Here is a 16,240-nt window from a genome sequence, read left to right on the forward strand (position 1 = left end):
AAGCATAGATAATAAAAATGAGAACAATTACATAGTATTTATTTAAATAGTCTTACTAATTGCCACTTACTGCCACTGTGAGCTAGCCAATTGTTTTGTTTAAATAATAACATTTATGCAACAGAAGAGTAAGTACTGCTGAATATTGTAATATATTTTTAAATGGATGTTTATTTTTCATATTTTAATGACAAATGAATAACACTTGTGTGTGCCTATAATTAATTTTTATTATTATTGTTATTATCATCATTATTGGTATTTTGTCTACTATGGGTACCTCTGAGTATGGGTATCTCTATGAGAACCTCTGATGGGTTCTTTAAAAAGTTGATCGTCCTAAATGCAAGTTCTACTGGCCCCAGGACTCCTTGCCTTGTGAAGAAGGACATGGCCTGTGAGGGGTCAGAGTCGGTCTAAGGTAAATGGCTCCCAGTGTACAGTGCAGGTCAAATTCTGACTGATACCTTAAAAAGAATGTGGATAATTAAAGGCAAATACCATAATTGAGTTTGGTTTGAAACCTATGCAGCTGCCATAGAACCATGTGGGCCAATAGATTTGTGAGTTTACAAAGGAAATTACTTTGCAAGAAAAAATCATTTATTTTTGATGATGCTTACATCCAAAAACTCAGTTTTTAATGTTGCTGAGAAGCAGCTGCTAAACTGCAAAAATTAACTAGCAATTGCATTTCAGAAAGCAATGATATCCGACTTCTTTATTAAGTTTACTGTTAAGTGAACAAAGAAAGAGAAGAGTGTTTCTTCCATTAGCAAAGCAAATAGGACATCTGTGCATAAGAAAATGCAAGACAGAATTTGGCGGGTGAAATTCACTGTTGTGGAAGAAATAATTGCTTTCAGGTACTGCAAGTTTTATATCCCAGATCTTAAATTGGATAGGATCTCACAGGTTTCAAGCATTTCTTTATGGTTGGTGTTTAGTTTTATTTTTATTTTAACCCTTTATAGATTGTATTGAAACAACAAAAAACAAATTTCAGACTAACAACAAGGGAAGAAAAACTCAGTCTCTGAGACTGTCTTTCCTGGGCATTCTGTAAATTGAGAGTTTGGGGATCCTATTCACCTGCATGCAGTCTAAGGAAAGTATAGGGTCTCTGTGCCCCACAGCATGAAGACTGAATGTTGCTCATGCCATCTAACTGGTGTTCCTTTATGATTTTTGTTGGCTTGCTTTTAAAATCATCCCTGAGTCTTTTCTAATGTCTTCTAAAAATTACTAAACTAATCCTAACTGCACTTGGGCACAGGATAAAAAAGAATCAGTGGCCCCTTGTCCCCAGAAGGCTTAGGTGTGTGTGTGGGGGGGGTGGGGTTAGGTGAAGGTGACTCTTATGTACAAGGTTTAAGACTTTAAGGCTTTGCCCCCTTCCCAGGTGAAGATTAGCCCTATAAGGTCAACCTCGAAACAGCGGGTTGTTATTTTTATTAAAAGAGACAATGGTTTCATTCTACACAGATCACCTGGTATAAAGAGCCTTTAGCTGTCAATATAGTCAGATTTTTGTGGGCAGTATTCCATCCTTCTCTCTAGGGGTTTCCATCCAGTGTACTGCCTGTATCCCTTCCCAGCATCTCTTGGGGAGAAACTATACATCATTTTTGTACCTCCTGTCCATCATTACAAAAGAGGATTCTTCTCTAATAGAAATGTGGGGAGGGTGTGTATCAGATACCATAACTTTACCCTAATTCACTTTCTTGTAAAGGAGGCTTGTGATAGCTAATTCTATGTCATCTTGGCTGGGCCATGATACCCAGACATTTGGTGACACATTATTTTGTACGGTTTTGTGAGGGTATTTTGTTTGGATGAGGCGAACATTTAAATTAATGGACTTTGAGTAAAGCAGATTGCTGTCCATAATGTGAGTGGGCCTCACCCAATCAGTTGAGGGCCTGAATAGAACAAAGACTGACCTTCACTGAGCAGAAAGGAATTCTACCAGCAGTCAGTCTTTAGATGGTGATTCCCTGAGTCTCCAGGCTGCTGGTCTACCCTGCAGATTTTGGAATTTCCAACCTCTATAATCACATAAGCCAATTTCTTAAAATTTCTCTCCCCCCTCCTCACTATATATACAGTAAAAGTGGGGTTTAAGGACCTGGGCAATGTTGGAAGTGGTCAGATTTTTTTCCAAGTGATATGACAAGACTTTGAAGGCTGAGTAATCTGAAAGGCTTGTTTGAAAGGATTAAACAAGCTGCAAGCTCCATTTGACCAGTACTCATATGGGGAGGGGAACTGCTCAGCAGATGCTAACTTGGGCAGAGGCTGTTCCTGATGATCAGGTCCTTCTCCTTGAGGCCATGATACTAGATTGGCCCTGTGGAATGTAGATACTGTCCCAGATATATGTGTGTGCGCACAGTGTGGGGCGGGGGAAGGGGGGCAGGCCTAAATTAATGGAGTTTATCTTAAATTGGCAAGATTAAAGTTTTCTAGCTTTTGCTATCAGATGAAATGAGATCTTGAGATAGAAAATAAATCAATAAAAAGTTACATTTATTTGTAAACTAAACATGTGAGTTTACTATTTATTCCTGTTTCGATCATTTACTTCCAATGGGTCAATTAATTCATTTTACAACTATAAACTTTCGGTGTAAGAAGAAAGAATCATTCTTCCAAAAATAAAGAATGAAACAAAAACAGAATTTGCAAATTGATGAGCTATGCCAAAGAGCCTCATCCGTTCGTTCCCACATCGTTAACTATTCATTGTTACACTGGTGACTTCCAAGTCTTATGTGAGCCTCCTCTTTCCTCCACATCGCCACTGGAGCATTTCCAACCTCCTGCCACAAACTCAGCACACTCAGGGAGAGGAGAGCTGGATGGGAACCACAAAAATTCTCTTCTCTAATCCCTAAACCAGTGCTCAGTAGGAATGTAATGTCGTTGACTGACTGAATGAATGAATGCATGCATGAGTATTTAATTTGCTTTTTAAAGAAATCAAAAAGGGGATCTGTCCACAGGCAATTTGATTTGTTTTTTGAAATTTAGATTGATTTTCTATTATTTGAAAATAGAACAGGGGTACACGGGCTCCTCTGTGGGGTTCTGAATGAGGAAGTGTCCAAAGCTGTTTGCTATTAACCAGTAATTAGATAGGGAAAGGAAAATTTCTGACTAGCCATGGAAATTCTCCTCTGTGAAGACTAACAGCTCTCAACAAGGGAGAAGATGGTGTTCTGTAGAGCAGGAACATAAACAGGCCTGAGGTTCCTGTCAGATAATTCCAGACATTCTCATTTTCCAGGCCTACGTGCCCTCCAGTGGGAGAAAGGGCCAGGGGAAACCCGAGTTTCTGGTTTTGCATTCTTGGGAAGAGGGCAGTCTCTTAATCACTTTGGTGGAGAATTGCCTCTAAGGTCTTATCCCTGACACTCTTCAGGAAGCTCAGAACTACAGTCCCACCTGTGCCCCTCTCTTCTAGGGCTAGTGGTGGCCCAGGGACATAGTTCGGCCTCCTGCCCTTTGCTTTGGTGGCTGCTGTGATGAGGTATTTGGTCACCACAGTGATGTGATAGCTGCGTAGCTCCGCCAGGGCCTCCACACACTGGTTATAGGCTGTCAGAAGTTGGCCATTTCCAGAGGACCGAATGTGGTCTCTCAGTGAAGGAGTTGAGTGAATTTCTTCTATAAAGGCCTTATGGGAAGGAGGCATGTACTCCCTCATCCTGAGCAGAAAATCAGCTGAAAGAAACAAACCAGAACTATGTCATAGCTCCACATGGAAAGATGCAAGAGCCTGTCTGGTTTTCCAGACATCAGTGCAATGAAAACTTGCTATCATCTAACTTTCCAATCCACTCTGCTGGCTCTTTTGCTGGTAGACTACAAATACTACATTCCTGAATATTGATGGGGAAGGAAAAAAGAAGCAAGTACATCTCAGATAACTGAGTTGGAACCATATCTACCAGTCAATGTGTAAATATCTATCATATACCCAAGGTAGGCAAAGTATCCTGATGAGACTATCGTCATGAGGGATATCTACAAATGTAAGGCATAAACCCTTAAACCGATTTGCTAAATACTCTCCTGAATTTTGCTTTGTTTGGAGAGTGCTAAGGAAGGGGAAAGTAATAGAATTTATAAGGGCAAGAAAATAAAGAGTGAGCAACTGTTGGGGCGCCTGGATGGCTCAGTCAGTTAAGCGTCCGACTTCGGCTCAGGTCATGATCTCACGGTTTGTGGTTGGAGCCCTGTTTCGGGTTTTGTGCTGACAGCTCAGAGCCTGGAGCCTGCTTCGGATTCTGTGTCTCATTCTCTCTTTGCCCCTCTCCCACTTGTGCTCTTTCTCTGTCTCTCAAAAATAAATAAATGTAAAAAAAAATTTTTTAATAAAAAAAAAGAATGAGCAACTGTTTTTGTAATAATAGCCTCTTGAAGTCAAGTTGTTTAAAAATCAAATCAATAGATATTTATAGGAAATACAGATAGATTGATCATTTATAGGAAATTCATTATGTGCTTAATATCATCATAGTTGATAAGTGACTTTTGTGGATGAGACTGGATGCTATTTGACTGCACACCAAATTCTAGTCATTTTTACCCCTAAATCCGACTTGAAAATGCCATACTCTGAAGTGCCTTTTTGCAGCTGTTAAACATCAGCTTGATGCTGGCAGGTAAGGAAATGAACAATTTCTTTTTTTTTTTTTTTTTAGGAAATGAACAATTTCAAGCTTCTAAACTGGTAGGCCTATCTTCTGGTCTAAATAGACTTGACTTGAAGTTGCAGCATTTTTACGGGGAAGGGCTTTGGTGAGGAGCTCAGACCCATCATCAGCCATATCCAGACTTTGTAACTTAATTCCACAGTCTTCAAACTCTGGATCTCTCCCCCATTTTAGACAAAGCAGGCTACTGCCTAGGATCCAAACAAAACTGTGGGGAACAGTTGGATATATGGCAATGTTTTAAGATATGGAAATGGAAACCCAATATCCTGCTGAGATCAAATATTAACTGACACAATAACATCTGGCAGGCATACAGCCTCCTGGTTGACTTAGAGAAGTATAGATTTCATGACATTTTAATTTACACTTGGTCTTATCAATTGGTAAATACATTTCTGTTCTTCCTCCCTGTTAAGGAACAGAAAGAAAAAGAAAATGTCTGACTTACCACTTTCCTTGCTGTGACAAATGCCTAAGAACTCATCAAAGGCATGAAGCACTGTGCTCTGAGCTGCACTCCCCCCAGAGTATTTCAGGGGCTCTGGGGAGACTCCTTCATAGATCAACCCCACCGGCATTGCTGGGTTATCCTTCCATCTAAGCAAGAGTAAAAGTCAAAGAGAAGAAGTGGGTGCTAGGAGTTAAGAGCATATTTTCTGATACAGCAACAGTGAGTAAGAAAGCAAACACAATTTCAACGGTGTTTTTAGAGCAAAAGACTGGGTATCTTTGTAGAATATATACTTAAGCATACTTCAACTTCATAACAGGCCATTGAATACAGCCCTTCCTTTCCCCAGTTGGAGGATTATCCCAGAAGAGTAAAGGAATCCTTGACATTGATCCTATGACATATTTATTAGAAAAATTCAGTCATAAAGATTGAATACAGCCCTTCCTTTCCCCAGTTGGAGGATTATCCCAGAAGAGTAAAGGAATCCTTGACATTGATCCTATGACATATTTATTAGAAAAATTCAGTCATAAAGATGACATCAGTGCTGCTCAATAGGAATAATTTAGGGGTTCTGGAATAATCTTCACTCCTTCTGCTCATCTCAACCTTAATCACCTGATACCTTTAACTCCACAAGTAGAGCTTTGTAAGTAAGCACACACACACACACACACACACACACACACACACGCCCCTTTGCTTTTCCCTGTAACAGTTTTAACAGTTGTCATGTTGAACTACCAGTTATTTACCAGTGTTAAATAATGCATGACTTTGTGGGAATACCTTTGTCAAATACATTCTTGACAGCACGTGTTGATAATGAGGGCAGCAACAAAGAGAACACAATACAATCTTGCAGGTTACCAGAGGGACAGGTAGATGGACTGGAATTGAGGCTCTGGTCTTGCTCAGATGAAGTGGGTTTTCCCTGCTTCCTCTCCTCTCTTATCTCCTTTCTTCTCCCCTTCTGTCTCCCTGATTCCATTTCTTTGCCTTTTTGTGTCTGAAAACCCCTAGTTCTACCTCCAACTATTTTACTCATTTCTCTGTCACATTTTTTATAGAGTCTTAATTACAGAATGTATGTGGTGACTCCATAAGATAAACAATAGCACCAAGAACACGTTATTGTACTTCCAATGTGTTAGTCTATAAACTCTCTTCACATTCATTTTCTTTTTTTAATGTTTATTTATTTATTTTTGGGAGAAAGAGAGAGAGCACAGGCAGGGGAAGGGAATAGAGAAAGAGAGGAAGACACAGAACCTGAAGCAGGCTCCAGGCTCTGAGCTGTCAGCATAGCGGGCCTCGAACTCACAAATTGTGAGACCTGAGCCAAAGTTGGACAACCGACTGAGCCACCCAGGTGCCCCTCACCTTCATTTTCTAACTTGACCTCTTTTGAGTAGATCAAGGCAGGTGTCTAAAAACCCATTTTACAGATAAGCAAACAAAGGCTCTGAGCAGTTAATTCTCCAGGGCCACACTGTTCAAAAATGGGAAAACCAGAACTTAAATCCCAAACTTATACTTTTCTATGTTCATTTTCTCAAGACCCCCACATATGGATTTCCACTTTTACTAAGGAATAGAATCTTTTTTCTCTTATTTCCAGGGATGAGCCACTGTCCCTGCTGTGAACAGTTTAAATAACAGGCTTACAGTGATGTCTCATCTTCTTCCTATAATTCTAAAAGTCATTTTGCTCAAGAGAAGGAAAATGCATCACACACATAAAAAAACTGTAGCCAGACTGCTCAGCTGGCTGTTCATGACCTTTGTCAAATACTTCCTTATGGTAGGAAATGCTATAAGGAGCTGGGTTGTTTGCATTGGAGAATGGTTTGGTCAGCCGTTCTACAGTTTCCACTGGATGAACGTCAAAGTGGCCTTTTTAGGTGGGGTGACATCACTCTGGAAACAGATGAGGCATAGACAGCAGAGCAGGGGGAGAGCAAAGGAAGGAGTCTGATCATAAGAGGAGAACATGAGGTAGCTGTTGGGTGAGAGGACTCTATTTCAGGCAGATAGAAAATTTAATCTCAACTTTGATATTTATTAACTGTGAGCCTTGGTTAATTAACCTCTCTGAGCCTCTAGTTCCTCATCCAAGTGATATTAGGATCTACCTTATTGAGTTATCGTGGGAGCTAATTAAAATAATACCTGCTCAGTGCCTGGAACATATTAAGCATTTGCTAAATATTAGCCATTTTACATTATTTAGAGTGAGCTGGAATCCCGCTCCCTCCATTCATTATTTTGTACATTTGTACACACCTTCCTGAGACTTAGTCCTAATTTGCACCTACTTCCTAAAGCTGCTGCATAATTAAATGGGTTCCAGAGAATTTTCGTGACTTGTCAGAGTTCAGGACACTGCTCCAATGAAATTTCTAAACAGCATTTTAGAAATATTTGGAAATAGGTAAGACATATTGAAAACGTGAGTAAGTGGAAGAGAGGCAGTGGTCACACTGGTTCAGGGTTGTCTCTGCCATGTTGTGGATGATCTCAGATGGTCACTTTGGTCTCTTTCAACAGTCCCTCCTCATCATGACCACTTCTAGGTGTTGGACTTTCTCAGAGCTCAGTTTATGGGATTCTTGCTACTCTCACTTCCCAAGTGCTCTTATCTACTTCACTGATCTAAAAACCAACTATATTAGGAGTCTTTAAAAATGTACACTTCTACCTGGACCATTCCCCTACATTCCAGACTCATATATTAAACTGCCAGCTTACAGATATCTCCACAGAAATGGACATGTCCCAAACTGAGCTCCAGATATCCCCTCCCTTTTGCCAAATTTCTTCCTCCTACAGTCTTCCCCATCAGAGAAAATGGCAGCTCTATTCTTTCAGTGGATTGGGCCAAAACCCTAGAGTCATCTTCGACTGATCCCATTTTCTTCCTTCCTCCTGCAAACCAATAGCAGATCCCATCAACTCTACCTTCAGTCATTTCCAGAACTGAACATTACTCAATGCCTCTTCGGCCACCACCCTAGTCCAAGCCATCACCCTGATTGTGGGCATAGCTTCTTGAACGTTTTCCTGTCTTCCATTCTTGCTCTTAAATTATCTATTTTCCACGTTAGAAAATAGAGCGATGAGTTGAATTAAGACAGATCATTTCATTTGTCTCCAGACTTGCCTCTGCTGCCCTTGTCTCTCAGAAAGTAGCCAACAAGCCCTGACATGATCTGGTCTTCTGCTGTCACTTGTATCTTTCTCATTCTCCCCCATACACACTGCATTCCAGTGCTGCTATCTTCCTTGCAACAATTCCTCCATGACAAGCATGCTCCAATGTCAGGACCATTGCAATTTTTATTCCTTTTGCTTGTAACAAGTATCCAGGTAGCTTAGTCCTCACTGCCTTCAGTTATCTGCACAAATGAAGTATGGCATTCCCAGACCATAATAAATAAGTAAGAAACTTACACCACCTCTCCCTAATACTCCATGATGCCCTGTATCCTACTTTACATTTTCCCGTATCACTTATTGTTGTAACATATATTGTATAATACTTTTTAAATTATATTTATTTTTGCATGATCTGATTCCCACCATTAAAATGTAAGCTCCACAAGAATGGAGTTGCTGTTTTGTTTTATTGCAACATTCCCTGCACCAGGAACTGTGCCTGGCATATGGTAAGCACTCACTAAATAGTTGATTAATGAATGAATGAATGAATGAATGAATGAAAAAACTATTATTCTATAATTCTGTGTTATATATCTAGAATATATAAACCCAAATGTTTTTCTGGAAAGGACCCGCCAGCTTTAAAGAACCATCAGATGCTCAAATGGCCAGGAGACATCAATATTTTTTTGGTGCCCCAACATGAAGCAGATGTGTTAAAGCCACATTGAATGCGACAGAGAAGACACCAGAATGTAAGTCAAAAAAGATAAAACAAGGGGATCTACTTTCAAAAGCTATATTCTCCACCTGTGATACAATTGGTCTGAGGGAGGGAAATAGGGTTTCTCTGAGCAGTCCCATACACTCTCAGGCCCAAACTAATGATTATAAAGGAAAGCAATTACTTTCCTTTCAAATCTCTGTAGGCAAGGTTATTTTTAGTCTTTCTCATAGCCTATTTTTAGGAAATCCAAGAAATATAAACAGAAGAAAAAAAAGAAAGAAATGACATTTTTCCACAGGGGCTAACCTCCATGTGAAATTTAATGTGAGTGGGAAATGGAAAGAATAAGTTTAATCTACAAATGATGAAACGCCTAAATAAAAATGTTTTTAAAAAGTAAATGAAAACAATAAATCAAACATGGGACACATCAAGAACATAGGAGGAGATTTCAATTTTCTAAGACAATCCCATTGGGAACTCTCAAAAATCCAGATGATTTTGGCCATCAACACCTTCAATACATTTAAGATTTGGTGCTGGTCACTTAGTTGCACTACATGAGAAATATTTTTGAGGCTCAGACCGACGGGAGGCGTTTATGTAGATCACAGATAAAATGCATCACTGACCCAGAACTTATTTTAATGAAAACATAATCACCCTCTAGTGAACATTTAATCATGATAGGCAGAAATTGAAAAAGATAGCCCCAAGATTTCCATTCTCATTCCTAGAACTGTTCATATTATAAGCTATCAATACCTGTCAATATGATATACAGCAAGGCAAAAGAGGCGTTGCAGATATAATTAAGGTTACTAATCAGTTGACTTTAACATAGGGAGTTACTCTACATTGTCTAGGCGAGCTGAATCTAGTAACATAAGACCTTGGCAGAGGTTTTCTCTGGCTAGTCGCAGAAGGAGAAATCAGAGAGATTTAAGTACTAGAAGGATTGGAAGTGTCATTGCTGCATTGGAGGATACCGTGTGATAAGGATTGCAGGAAGTCTAAGCTGAGAGCAGATCCTATGTGACAGCCAGCAAGAAAACAGAGGCCTCAGTTCCAAAACCACGAAGACTTGGATTCTACCAAAAACCTGAACGAGTTTGGAAGTGAATGGTTCCCCAGGTTCTCCTGATAATAGCTCAGCCCAGCAGATAGCTTGACCTCAGCATTTTGAGACCCTAAGCAGAGAACCAAGCTGAGTTTGCCTGGCCTTCTGGTCTACAGAAATGTAAGATAATAAATGTATGTTGTTTAAAACTGCTGTTTTAATTTGTTAAAACAGCAGTTTTTTGTTATGGTTTTCTGTTATGTTTGTGATTTGTTATGTAACAATGGAAGACTAATACACATTTAGAGAGCAAAGTGAAACACAAAGAGATTTTCCAGAATTAGGTACTTCTTAAACCCCAATGTATTTAAAATGTTTAAAAGACTTTTTTTCCTCTAATTTTACCAAAACATATCTGCATATTTTGTTTTACATTTGTTGCTAGAATCACTATTGCACAATCATATCTTTGTCTTAACCCTGATTACATGTAAAATGTGCACACAACAAGAAGAGTTCTGAGCACAGATAACCTCTCTGGGGAGGATTTTGGGATCGAATGGGTATACAGCAAAAGTCTGAATTCTGAGAAACACTGCCAATTCCATTCCACACTCTTCACCATTTTTCTTGTTTTCTCATAAACCAGGAACCCATTAACCTCAAGTTATTCTCTAGAGACCCTCCTGCTTCCCCTCTCTACTCCCTAGAGTGAGGAATGCCCACCCAGGCTGGCGTCCCCTTGGACTGTCCAGATCCACTCAATCTAGAAAAAACACTGGGTTCATGTTGTCACTCCCTTCTTGCACCCATGTCCCTTCCAGGTGCAACTTCATATTCTTTCTGTCTATAGCAATTCGGCACCTCCTGGGTATCAAGATGGAACACTAGGTGAGCCCTATGTCAAATTTTTCACCTCATCCATTCACTACCTCTACTTTTCACTATTAAAAAAATAAACAAACAAACTTAATTTCTCTCGGTTAATGTGAATGGGAAAGCAATTTGATTAAAACATGTCAAGGTATAATTAGTGTATCTAAAGGAAGAAATTTATCTAAGGGTAGAGTTCTTTATCTGGAAAAATTACAGTCCATGTGACAAAAGAAGAGACCCACAAATATGAACAAATGACTTGGGGTAACTCTTCCAAGAACATTAGAAGAAGGCTGGCAAGTTACTTTCTATGCTCCCATTAGCCTTAGTAACAGGGGAAGAGAATGGATATAAATGAGAGAGCATTGTGGTTACATAGTGGGCTTTTTTTTTCTGCCATCAATATGGGATTCTAAGTGAATACAAATGAATGTAATATGGTGGCCTAAGGACAATTATTCTGACCTTAAATATTCATTTGTCCTGCAGATGGTACCCCACCTCTTTTATCCAAGAATGGATCCAAATGATCACTTTGTTAGCAAGGTTTCTTAGTGTGTTTATTACTATAGGAAGCTTCTGCCTCATAAGTTTGGAATATCCTACAGAGGTCTCATGCAGGAAAGCAGTTGAACTGTACTTACCCAGAGAGAAAGATCCGGATGACTGCATAAAATATGTCTGGATCAACATAATCTGGAGAAGCAATCAAAATGTGAACTTTACTACAGGCAAAAAAAGCAATTGGTTACATGTGCACGGGTCCTGCTGCTCTCTTGGGGCCACCCCCTCTATCTGATCTGCACGGAAACCTGGAAGGAAGGCAGCAGCAAGAGGGGGATGGAATGTTCTCTTCTGTAGCCCCCTCACTGGCACTGGCCAAACTTTTAAACTATTCCAAATGCTGCCCTTTTCTATTTGTGGTGCTTCCCTTTTCTGGACTTAATAACTACAAAAGAAGAGATCAAGGCCATCTTTGAAAAATTAATATTTTAAACAGACATGATATTTGAGAGAATGTAGGAAATAGAAAGGAAAAAAGCAGAGAAAAAGAATCACCTCTGTCCAGGCTTTCACAAGAGAGGAAAACTCAAGTTGTCAATGCTCAAGCGAAGTTCTATATAGGCAACCAAGGATGGAGGAGTGGAGAGGCTCTTGCCCAGGGACCGCCACACCAGGTCAGATATAGGCTCATTTAGCTCCACGTTAAGCTGCATTCATTAATCTGTGCAGCTATTTTTGGCTCTAAGCCACTGCTTAGGGATAACTTATTCCACTAGTTTATTAACTTGTATATAAAGAAGGGTGTCCTCACATTTGTACTAAATTTCTTTTCATTAACTTATGAAGATTGTTTTCTCTTCTTCACATAATGGGGCTCCTCTGTGAGCTGGTATGTTTCTTTTACCTGGATCCTGTCTATGTTTCTTTGTTTCTCTTTGAGAAAAAACAAAACAACACAGCAAAAGAAAAACAAAAAAATCCACATCTTTTTTATGAGACCCAAATAATGTCATCTCTATACCATCAGTTATCTTTTCTACCATCATACCTAGTCTCTGTTCCTTTATCTCTATGTTCTCTGAAGGCCCTTGGGCTCAGGTAATTCAGATATTCCTTTGGTCCCAGCATTTCCCAATGCTCCTGAGTGGTGTCACATTCTCTCTGAGTAGAGAGAATTCTGTGACAATGTTCCATGTGCTGGCCTTTTATTGGGCCCTATTTCCATGTCTCTCCCATCTGGTGCCCTATTCACACAAAAATGCTAAGCATTATGTACAAATTTTCTCTGAAACAGTAATGACTAGCAATAATTTAGTATTTTATCTTCTAAAGTAAAATCATTAGCCAATAGATATAAAATAATTTTAGTGTAAAAAAAGTCAATAGATGTAAAAATATTCATTTATGATTGAAACAAATAAAAAAATTAGCCAATTAGGAATAAGAGGAACAATTTTGAAATGATAAAAAGAATCCACAGAAAGCCATTTCAAGTATACATTTTATACTTGAAAGATTAAAAATAAGTATTTAAAAATGTGGAACAAAACAAGGATCAACACATCCATTCAACAATACGGTGTTAGAAATTTTAGCCAGAAGAATAAGGAAAATATATATATTTAAAGAAATAAAAGTTATAATTATTATACATGAAGGAACAAAATAATTCTCAAATAATATGATTTTCACATAGAAGACCCAGATAATCTGCAGATAATCATTAGAACTATTAGAATTAATAATTAGAATTAATTAATAAGAATTTTTTCTATAAACCAGTAACAAACAGGAGTTAGTTAAAATCAAAGATACCATGTTCACTAGAAACAAAAAATAAAGTAACTATGAAAAAAAAGAAGATATCAAAGTCTCTTATTTTGAACGAAATTAAAGAAAATTTAAGAAATTCAAGAAAAAATTTGTCTCTACTGATAGACAAAAAACTCAGTATCAGTATCAAAGAGAAGAAGTGTATCTAAAAAAGAGTTATCTATCTGGATAAGTTTTAGTTCACATCCAATAATATGAAGGCATGATTTCCAGTACCTTGTCCGACTACCTTACTTAGTGTTTCTGTGGTATTCTCTGATTGTCCATCTGCCTTGATCATAAGGCAGAAAGACTGGATATAATATCAAAATCATGTAAATTTTCTCCAAATTAATATACAGATTTAATGCAACAGCAGCAAATTTTTTTAATGTTTATTTTTGAGAGAGAGAGAGACAGAGAGAATGAGTGGGAGAGGGTCAGAGAGAGTAAGGGGGACAGAGGATCCGAAGCGGGGTCTGAGCTGACAGCAGTGAGCTGATGCAGGACTTGAACTTATGAACCATGAGATCATGACCTGAGCCGAAATGGCACACTCAATTGACTGAGCCACCCAGACGCCCTAGCAAAAACTTTAATAGAGATTTTTTTCAGAGCAGTTTGAAAAGCTGATTGTTTACATGAAAGACAAAATGTTGGAAATAGTACAGGCACCTCTGGGAAAGAAGGGCAAGAGACGGGTTTTCTTCACCTGAAAGAGATACTATGAAGCTATAGTTCTGAAGACAAATGATATCTCTGTTGGGAAAGGTAAAGAATGACAAAGAGTAGGAAACCTGGAAACAGAGCCAGTCATTTAAGAAAATCTGTTATAAAACAGTGCTAATATTGCAGATTAGTGATTCTTCAAAGAAGGGACACTGAATTTATTTCCTTTGTCATATTACATATAGATAACAATTATATGTGAATTAAGGACTAACATGTGAAAGACAAAACAACAATTTCAGAAGAAAATGCAGGAAAATATACTTATCAACTCTGATTATGAAATAATATCTTATGTAAGACTTCCCCAAACACAGACTTTTGCAAAAGAAATGGCAGATACTTTGACTATACGAAAATTAAGAACTTCTGCTTTCAAAAGTCATAAGGCAAACCACAATATTTGCAACACATATAACTAATGAAGATCAGGCTTCTGAGGTTTACAAAAAACTTTTAAAAAATCAGGAAGGAAAAGATAAAAGACCATTAGAAATATAAGGAAACACATGCATTCACAAAAGAGAAACATGCGTGGTGAGCACCCACAAGGACGCACGCACACACACAAACACACACACAGAAGACAGTTAAATCAGGGAATGCAGGAGTGACATCAACATCATGGTAAAATAAACGTTTTCTACTGTCTTTCCCACAAAGAACACTGGCTTAGAAAATCACACACAGACAAGAGGGCCTTTGTGAAAGTCCAGGAATTCAGTGGGGAATTTCCAGCACACCACTGAGCAAAGAGATCCAGAACTGGATGAATTGAAGAGGGTAAGAACATTTCACTGTGCTCACATCACCCCTTCCACAAGGCAGCACAGCTCAGTGCTAAGAGATCTCCTAGGGCTGTGATTTTTCCAGTAAGGGAAAATGAGAGCATAAGATTGCGTGCCTGGCTTCCCCAGCTGCAAGGAATGCCGCCACGCAGACCCACTTCTTTCCCATCCCATCCAGAACACTGAGGTGTCCTGCACAACTAGGGAGCAGAGGAGCCTGGGGGTAGGGAGGGACTAGGAGAATGCCACATAGGGCTTTTGGCTGGGGGGTGGGGGATTAAAGGGAGGCAGATTATACTGATCGCCTCACAGATTCCATTAAGAACCCCTCCCATGAGATGCTGGGAATGCTTCACCCGCAGATCACCCCAACTAGCCACGGGTGCCCCTAGTGCTCAGGGTGTCTCACAGCTACACCTTCACCCACTCTGGCCAGCTCCTTGCGTGCACTGCTGAAAGCAGAAAGGGTGAGCCTCTGCTGTTGATTCGTGAGCTCCTCCAGCAAGGTGGCTGATTCTATGGGACTGGGAGAAAGCACACGACCTGAGCCTTAAACACTGCCCCAGGGAAAGCCAATGTTAGGTGGTCAGCACCTGGCCTGACTTTGCAGACCTAGAGAAGGCATACGCAATTAAAACTTTTGCCAAGAGAGGCCTCAGAATCCCTGCCAGGGCTGATGGAAGGTGTTTCTCTCCTGAAACCAGTCAGTAAATACTGGAGAAAGTGAATAAATAACTTCTTCACATAATTCCTGCAGCAATGCCAAGCTTCAAGGAGCACAAAATATCAAGGAAACATGACATTACCAAAAGAAAAAATAATTTCCCAGTAACTGACCCTAAAGAAATGCAGACCTGTGATTTGCCTGATAAAAACAATTCAGAATATTTTTTTTAATTAATTTATTATTTATTTAGAGAGTGTGAGCAGGGAAGAGGGACAGAAGGAAAGAGAGAGAGAATATTAAGCAGGCTCCATGCTTATCACTGAGCCCCCACACAGGCCTCCATCCCACGACCCTGGAATCATGACGTGAAATCAAGAGTCAGACACTCAACCAACTGGGCCACCTAGATGCCCCCAAAATATCTGTTTTAAGGAAGCTAAGTAAACTACAAGAAAACATAATAAGACAATTCAATGAAATTAAGACAACAACACATGAACACAATGAGAATTTTAACAGAGGAAAAAAATCATAAAAAAGAACAAATTACTTGGAAATATATTTTGGCAACTGACTCTGAACGGTGTTCAGAAAATACCAAGTAGAGAACCTCCTCCTCAATTAACAGTGATCTGGTAAGGTAAGAGAACCACGTATGCACTCTTACTTCTAGGTCTAATGTGTGCATATTTTGGCTAAGAAAAGGGCAGTTCCTAAAAGCCAATGACACAGAG

General features: G+C 39.2%; 1 protein-coding gene across 2 annotated transcripts in view; it reads right to left on the reverse strand.

Moving 5' to 3' along the window:
* Positions 1-624: 624 nt before the first annotated feature.
* IDO2 (indoleamine 2,3-dioxygenase 2) overlaps positions 625-16,240 on the reverse strand; it is a 68,885-nt gene continuing 53,269 nt past the window's right edge. For both annotated transcript variants that reach the window (XM_042934763.1, XM_042934764.1), the window contains 3 exons: positions 11,651-11,702; positions 5,176-5,324; positions 625-3,729 (listed from right to left, as the gene is read on the reverse strand). In XM_042934763.1, the coding sequence (XP_042790697.1) occupies positions 3,374-3,729; positions 5,176-5,324; positions 11,651-11,702 (557 nt within the window). In that variant the 3' untranslated portion in view covers positions 625-3,373. The remainder of the gene's footprint in view (positions 3,730-5,175; positions 5,325-11,650; positions 11,703-16,240) is intronic.

This window comes from Panthera leo, chromosome B1, assembly GCF_018350215.1.
Source record: "Panthera leo isolate Ple1 chromosome B1, P.leo_Ple1_pat1.1, whole genome shotgun sequence".
NCBI lineage: Eukaryota > Metazoa > Chordata > Mammalia > Carnivora > Felidae > Panthera > Panthera leo.